Source organism: Habropoda laboriosa, unplaced genomic scaffold (genome assembly GCF_001263275.1).
Source record: "Habropoda laboriosa isolate 0110345459 unplaced genomic scaffold, ASM126327v1 scaffold86, whole genome shotgun sequence".
NCBI lineage: Eukaryota > Metazoa > Arthropoda > Insecta > Hymenoptera > Apidae > Habropoda > Habropoda laboriosa.
In genome coordinates this window covers 279,290-287,460 of record NW_017100212.1, presented here as the reverse complement: position 1 = coordinate 287,460, position 8,171 = coordinate 279,290, and the positions used below count along the sequence as shown (strand labels likewise).

The following is an 8,171-nucleotide window of genomic DNA, read 5'->3' as shown; positions in this document are numbered from 1 at the left end:
AAGATAGTGATATTTTTAACTTTTAATTCTGTCACATAATAACAAATGAATTAATTTTCTTGCAAAGTGTATACAGTTACTTGAACATTATGTATACCTTCGTGAATATGTTATCGTTGAACTTCTATTTTTATAAAATGATGTTAAATAATACATAAAGAACAAGGCTGTTTTATATATTTAAAAATTTTATACATGCTTGTAGTTTTAAAAACAATTTTATCTTATCACTTTTTATTAATGTATTATTACTGCTTATTAGTACTCATGTATTTATAAGATATGTTGCAGGATCTGGAGATTGACATCGCATTGTTCACCTATATAAGAAGGGACTGTAAAGCACATTTGTTAATTGCAATTGAAAGAAACAGGTGGGAAGAGATTTTCAGCAGGGAGAAAATTAAAGAGAGTAGAAGTGAGGGTTCAGTGCTACAATAGTAAATGCAGTGGTTGAAGGAGATATGGACCCATCAATGTTTGTTGCATACACCCCTCAAACAAACGGCGTTCCACTGGAGTCCAAGCTTGCTACCTACATGGTAGTGTACTACTCACCTGCAATTTATTTGAGGAGAGTCAATTCTTAGTAAAAGCTTCCATTTTGTATTATATGATTAGATATATTGATGAATGAAATATATTAATAAATGACAACAAAGATATACATCTACATAATTTTTTTATTATGCATTTTTGGAATAGAATCGTCAGAGCCCAGCGGTAACTCTAAGTACCACAGCAGTTACAAAACACTTGTCAAACCTTTCTCTGGATTCACAGAAAAAGGTAACTGCCAGTCCAGAATTTGTACCTGGAAGGGGTCTTACTAGTAGTAACAGCAGTTCTCCAAATCTTTTCAATAATTCTTATCATTCGCAAGAAAATGTGGGTGGTACTACTTATTTTTACCTTGGAAATGCAGCAACTGATACTGTTGGAGCTGAGGAAGGAACAGAAAGTGTAAGCAGTTTCAAAAATTTATTAGAAATTTTTTATAATTTTCATCAAGTTAATTAATCACCTAATTATTTATTGTTAGATTGGAAGTGTAGGAGCAGGTCAGGTAGGCTATGTTTATCCAGGTACACCTGCACATCTCCAGCCAGTGAAACCTACAAAACCCCCATCATCTAATAGTTCTTCTGCCCCCTCAACCCCACCTCCACAAGCAACACCCAGTTTCTTTGTCAGTGAGAGTTTACGAATGGACATTCTTCAAAAAAATGCTTTAACATTAGCACAACCTGATGTAGTACGATTTCCCGATTTACCAAATGAGGTAGACAATTATCATGAGTTGTGTCCACTGGAACCAATTCATAAACCTGCTTCAACAATGCTTGGATATCAAACTTCAACGTACAAAGCTACCAGCATTAAAAGCGGTACGCGTTATTGTTTACGTCGCATTCATGGTGAGTTCTTCGATATTGTTGCTAGTTATATAATCACGTATGAAATGTATGAGACTGGTATTGAAATAAGCGTTTAATATGTTTTTAGATTTCAGACTTGCTAATACAAAATGTATGGTGCTGGTAGATATGTGGAAGCGATTATCGCATACCAATCTGGTGCAATTAAGAGAAGTTTTTACCACCAAGGCCTTTGGTGACCATTGTCTGTATTAATATATTGAAAACGATCACGTAAATATACGTTTATGAAATGACTTTATTATTTCAGCCATGGTATTTGTTTACGATTATCACCCCGGATCGGAAACATTATTAAATAAGCATTTCTCAGCCACTGAATTAAATGGTTATACGGATCCATTTTCTTCGGATCCGAACGCCCCTCGACCTTATAGTCATACTAAGAACACTATTTTGAGACAACAACATAGCAGTATGCTACCAGAAAGTGTCATATGGAGCTACATAATTCAACTCACTGCCGCACTCCGTGTTATACATGCTGCTGGTTTGTATGAATCAATAATATTTTTCCATTTGTTTTGTTTATTTTCCAGATAATTGCACAAGTTTTTATTTCAATACATTTTATAGGTCTAGCCTACAGATGTTTAGATCCTACGAAAGTCTTACTCACGTCGCGAACGAGACTTCGTTTAAGTTGTGTAGCTATACCAGATGTTGTTACTTTCGATGGAAACGCAGCAAATCCACTCTCGCTTATACCACACTACCAGCAAGAAGATTTAATCGCCCTAGGAAAGTTGGTGTTGGCATTAGCATGTCGCAGTCTCCTTGCCGTCCATCGCGATAACATGCAAGCTTCCCTTGAGCTCGTCGCGCGTTCCTATTCCACGGATCTTCGAAACCTCATTCTGTTTGTATACATTTTATCCTTCTCCACTTTCGATGAAAGAAAAAGGAATATATCTTACGTAACACGGTTCACCTATGTTCATGTCGATATGTATGTTCATATTACAAATATCATTTTATAGGTATTTACTTTCTAATCAAGCACGAAGAAGTGTAACAGATCTCATGCCGATGATTGGAGCACGATTTTATACGCAATTAGATGCAGCTCAGCTTCGATCCGACGTATTGGAAAATGAACTTGCCAAGGAACTGGAAAACGGGCGATTATTTAAGTTACTTGTAAAGTTGGCTACTATTAATGAACGACCCGAGCTTAATATGGAACCTACGTGGGCAGAGACGGGTGATCGGTACATGCTCAAATTGTTTAGGGATTATGTTTTCCACCAGGTAGCGGCTGATGGAAGACCGTGGTTGGATATGGCACATGTTGTATCTTGTTTAAATAAGTTGGATTCTGGTTCTCAAGATAAGGTATACTTTTTTTTTCTAAATCATATGTTCGGGTTCTAATTTTTTTTTCCTTAGAGACAATTTCAATTTTTTAATCATATATAAAATGTGTATTTCTGAGTATGTTCTTTGAAACCTTATAGATATGTTTGATGTCACGAGATGAGCAAAGTGTATTAGTAGTAAGTTACGCAGAATTACGACAATGTTTGGAAACCTCATTTGGAGAGCTGGTACAATCCGCGAAAGACGCTGTCTAGGTCTGTGTCACATTTTTTTCAGCTGACCAGACAGTGCATACTCCGAACCATAAATGTGATAACACCACTTAGCGGTACTATCATTTTAATCTTTATCAAGACATAGGAGAGTGAGATTTGGCCCGAAAGTTAAGTTTGGTGATAAGAAAATAGTACGTGTACCAGTTTGTAAGCGTGGCTGCAAGTGTTGAATCATTAGATACGTGCAAAAAAATTGCATTCTGGTACTGCCATTTGAATGTAATATATGTGTGTAAGGAGATCATGTGATTGATGTAAATCAGAAAGCGTTTGAATTTGCTGTGGAAGCTATTACGGTACTATACAAACAAACAAACAAACAAAACAAAACAACAAATTGCACACAACTTAATAATGCAATGAAATCTTAAGAAGTCTTAAGAAAGAAGAAAAACACCTAAACACAGTCAGTGTATAGGATAGATCTTAGTTTTTAGGATACAGCTGATAAGCATTAATTTTGAAATAAATGTTTATTTTTGAAAGCAATCTTAATCAATGCTGTGTGATTATTTTGAATTGTTACATCACCGAAAATTATCATATTTCTATATAACAATTTATTTTCATATAATTTGCTTTTTCCAATAACAAAAAGTTTCCAAATTCTCCTCTAAAACGGTGTATTTGGTACTCGTAGAAATCTGGTACTTCGTTTGTTCCAGTTTATCCAGCTGGCAATCTGTAGATTCGGTTCTTGAACTGTCCTATCTCCATTCCCTACCGCTCTCCTCTCTTCGACTGCTGTCCGTAATCACTCAAACTTGATCTCATTTCCTTCGCGCAATTGCACGACCACAGTATGGACAGACTTTTGCACACACACGTTCTCTCAAACATATCATGCACATGGTCGTCGCTAGCATTTTATTCGCAAAATGCAATCTTAAACTTGTGCCTGTATTTTTTAACGTCACGTGTCCTCAGACGATATTTATACATATTTTAAATAACAATTTTCACATATACAACTCACGTGATGACCAAAAATTGCGTAGTTATATATGATTATAATATATGTCACATTATTCCTCATTTCTAATGGTCCGTATCGACGCCCATGCATTTATCCTACGTACGTCCTGTGATGTTCGAATAAGTGTTTAACTTATACGTGCATGCGTGGCTGACCGTGGAGTCGAAATAAAAGGCATATTAGACATCTGTTTCTGTTCTGTTGAAGACACGTCAACTGACTCGGCTGAACCCGTCGTTCTCCACCTAATTGTCTTAATACCGACGTGATTTACTCCCCCGTGCCGTGTCACTTCTGACAATCACTTCTCGTGCACGTATCAACCGTATACACGTAGTATGATCGCGTGTAAGTCTTCATTTTATTCGACATCAACCCGCTAACCCAGAGACGTCACAAGAGCACTGTGCGACATTTTTCTTTTTGTAGCATTCAACTATAATACATTTTTTATAATATCAATACACAAAGATAATACGATTCTAATAATTTTTCTGTTCTTCATTGCATTTTTTTCGAAATATTTTTCATGGCTCATTCATTTTCATATTGCTCTGATAACTATGCTCTCCTGAATAATATTTATTCCTCGAATAATCTGAACAATTTATCATCTCGTAAACCCGATGAAAAATCGATTCTAAACCTATAACGAGATCGTAAAACTCGTGTATTTACGCTTTAAATCCAGTTGCGCTGGTCGTTAAGAAATTCTAAACACCGACGGAGCAGCGAACCCTTGCGCAAGTGATTTTTCTTCTGATCGTCCCACGATCGTGGAACTGGATTGTGCGGAAGGTCGCACGAAAGCATCTTTCAGTGTATGAGTTGAAAAGAGACCGGTCGGTATGCCCCCTGAGCGAGAAACTGCTGCTGTGTTGGCAATTAAGGAACCAGCGAATATATATGACCCAAGTACGGTGAGGAAGAAGGTCCAACTTCTTCTATGTATTCCAAGAAAACCGGGGTGCCAGTGAAACGTGCTCGCGCAATATATGGCGTATACGACCGTCTCGTTCATCTGGTTATTCCCCTTGTCCCTCCGCTCTTGTTGACTTTCGTGAAGGCGAGGTATTTCTTGATAAAAAATTTTTAGCAGAATTCACTTATCGGGCGTGTGGGTTGAATAAGAACGCGCCGTGACTATTGGTCAATGTTGAAGTTCGTTAAAGTGCTTTTTTCCCCCTATAACGGTTAACCGCTTCTCGTCTCGTGACATGCACACGAAGCGTAGTGTGTATGCACCATGTTTTGCATCCGATTCGTTTGAATCGATATTCTTGCATACTCGCACTCGTAGTTTAATCGGCGCATTACAGAGATTAATCTTTTGTTAGATACGAGGGACAAGTTATCGGGTAATATATGTGTGCCGTGGCGAATTTACGTGGCAATGGTAGTAACGTGGTTTACATAGGAAACGAAGCAAGATTTATTAAAATATATTATAGCATTCGTGGTGATACAGTTTAAAAAAATTTTTTTTTCCTTTTATTCTTTTTAATCAACGAATGCAAATACGGGGGAAAAATTAAAATCCCAGCTAGTTTAGTATTCTCTAAATGTCATGGTTACGTAATATCTTGTGAGCAAAATTACTCGTAATCCCCTTGGCCTGAACGGTAAAAAGGGAATGTAACGCAAGGCACGTCGGTAAAAACAAAACTTACGAAACACAAATAGTGGCACGAATTACATTTCCTAATTTAAATCTGAACTCACAGTTACATTTCCTATCCATTCTTCCAGGATACCTTCACTTTATTCCCAATTTTCATTCCAAATTGTTGTATATCGATTTTCTACTTGTCTCCCATAATACACCGTATGCTTGAAATTTACATTCGCTTCTAATAGACTAGCATTGCCACCCCTATTCGTTTGCTTCGTTCGTGAACATTAATCCCTTAAACGATGGTCAAACAATGTTAAAACCTCTAATAATTTCGTCTGTATTCGTCTCGAGGACATTGATCCATATTTACTTTCTAGATTACTCTCGGTTTAATCCTTTCCCCAGCTTCATCTCTTTCTGCTAAATCCCGTCGTTACAAACGATTAGCAACATTATCTCGATAGGGAGGGAGGGATAATATTTATCATTCCAGGAGCTGCAAGCGAAACCGTGGGCAGCGATGTAAAATAGCGGGTCTGGGTACAGGTATATACGTTTGAAAATATCCTTCAGCGCAGCGGAACGATGGGGCGACGCTGGTAACGGCAACCCCGCACCGCTGCTCGCGCGAAGGTTGCTGCTGCTGCGTGGACGTACGACGACGGAGGGATGGTAGAGAGAGGCACACAGAGAGGAAGAGGTCGTGGGTAGCGGGTAGAGCGGCAGTGGCTCCGGCAGCAGCAACACGTAGTACACGGTAGCACCGCGACGAGGACGTACCACGGGTTCTCGTAAGCACGTCGCTTGCTAGTCGGTAGACTCGCTTCGAAGCCAGTCTCTCGCTCTTCGGTCCAGTGGCGCAGTCGCGTTACGCGTATACATTTTTTCGTACCTCCGACAACCACTACCAGCATCGTCACCGCTACACCACTACTACCACTATCAGCAGCGTCGCTGTACCACCGCTACCACCACCTGCACCGTCGAGCGTGTCAACAACACGTAAACGTCAGCAGGACTACCGAGCCATCGGGTTGTTCCTGAGAAAATAAGTCGCGGAAGCTAATTTAACACTTGCATCCTCGAGACGGCACGAGGTATGTTATATTGTTATTTATTTTTTCTCCCTTGGAATTTTTTGCAATTTTACCCGTGTGCGTTGGCGATCGTAAGCGTGAAAATGGTGGGTCTTTACGGTGCTGCGCGAGTTCAGTGGCGGAAGCGATCGCGCGTCGTCCACGAAGACGCGAACGAACGAACGTTGCTGGAGCACCATCGTGCTTCGTTCTACGCGCTCTCCGTATATTCCCATCGATTTTCCACAGCAAGACCCGCCCTGTAATTTACCGTTCTCTCTCGCCCTGTATCTTATGTTGTCTCCTGTTTCGCGTCTACTATTTGAAATCGAATTTTACCTAAGACACTAGGGTGAAACGGCAAAGTATATGATGTTACGACTGTTCATTGAGACACGGTTGTAATTTCCTTGATTATCGAGATGAGTCTGCGGATCCTTTTTTCGGCTAGCGCGCGCGTGTTTGCCGTCGGCGATCGATGGACTCTATCGGCTTCTCTCTTTCACCCTCTATCCACGATTCGTGGCTGGCCGTTTCTTTCTAACGCGATACGTTCGCTAGACAGCCTCTCGGTGGACCACGCGTCTTACATATCGATTCTCGATGGAATAAGGAGATCGAAGTCTGATCGCCGTACTGATGTACTTTCCAGAGACTTTTCTGGTACATCTTAACGAAAAATAGGGGAAATACATATTTATGAATATTTCTGTCCCCTATGAATTTATAACAATTATTTTGTACTTTATGTATTTTCGAATATATACTTTTTATAAGTTCAATTTAACGATAAATTGTATCTTACACATATAAATATATTTTTATTCAAGAAACTTTTATTGAATTTCTATTGGGTTGAAAAGAAAATTTATCGTACCCTTGGAATCGTGAAAGCGATTAACGTGTTTTCGAAGTTTAAAGCTGATTGTTTACGTTCGATATTTTTTGCGCGTTGTTTTTCTCGCGGAGAGGAACGACGAGACATCAGTCTGCATCTCGAATTACAGCCGGGGAACCCCATGAACGGAAAGAATTCATTGGAAGGAACTTTGCCAACGCTTCGGCTACACGCTCCGGCCGACAGTTTGAAAGTAGTTTTTAACTTTTATGCCAGAGATCGAATCTATTGTCGGGATTGAAAACAGCCATAAAAGGTTGTTGAACAGTGAACGCGGTGTCCGAATATATTTTATTCCAAATTTGTTCTTACCGATTGTAAAAATATTTTCGTTTCATTTTTTCTCAATTTTTTCAAGTATCCTTACTGAAAACGTGATATCATCACAAGCTCTATACTTTAATAGAAAGTTCATTTCATTCGCCTACAATGCTTTCTTACAGTTGAGAGATACTTATCTTGGTCAGAATTTAGAACAGGTTCAGTGAAGATCAAATCAAAAATGTAAATTCTTTATTGCTCGAGTAATTAGAATCTCACCGCATTAAGAATTCTCCCTCAAAAGCTTAAAA

General features: G+C 39.0%; 2 protein-coding genes across 6 annotated transcripts in view; both read left to right on the top strand.

Annotated features, from left to right (window-relative positions):
* Window positions 1-3,371, top strand: part of LOC108570815 (PAB-dependent poly(A)-specific ribonuclease subunit PAN3) — a 5,036-nt gene extending 1,665 nt beyond the window's left edge. For 3 of the 5 annotated variants that reach the window (XM_017932724.1, XM_017932726.1, XM_017932727.1), the window contains exons 2-9: window positions 281-542; window positions 706-963; window positions 1,043-1,418; window positions 1,507-1,623; window positions 1,690-1,929; window positions 2,016-2,298; window positions 2,420-2,774; window positions 2,897-3,371. In XM_017932724.1, the coding sequence (XP_017788213.1) occupies window positions 465-542; window positions 706-963; window positions 1,043-1,418; window positions 1,507-1,623; window positions 1,690-1,929; window positions 2,016-2,298; window positions 2,420-2,774; window positions 2,897-3,013 (1,824 nt within the window). In that variant the 5' untranslated portion in view covers window positions 281-464 and the 3' untranslated portion in view covers window positions 3,014-3,371. The remainder of the gene's footprint in view (window positions 1-280; window positions 543-705; window positions 964-1,042; window positions 1,419-1,506; window positions 1,624-1,689; window positions 1,930-2,015; window positions 2,299-2,419; window positions 2,775-2,896) is intronic. The other 2 variants (XM_017932725.1, XM_017932723.1) reach the window with 1 other exon arrangement.
* Window positions 3,372-6,326: 2,955 nt separating this feature from the next.
* Window positions 6,327-8,171, top strand: part of LOC108570822 — a 36,530-nt gene continuing 34,685 nt past the window's right edge. The window contains exon 1 of the mRNA XM_017932738.1: window positions 6,327-6,722. The gene's annotated coding sequence lies outside the window, so the exon portion shown is untranslated. The remainder of the gene's footprint in view (window positions 6,723-8,171) is intronic.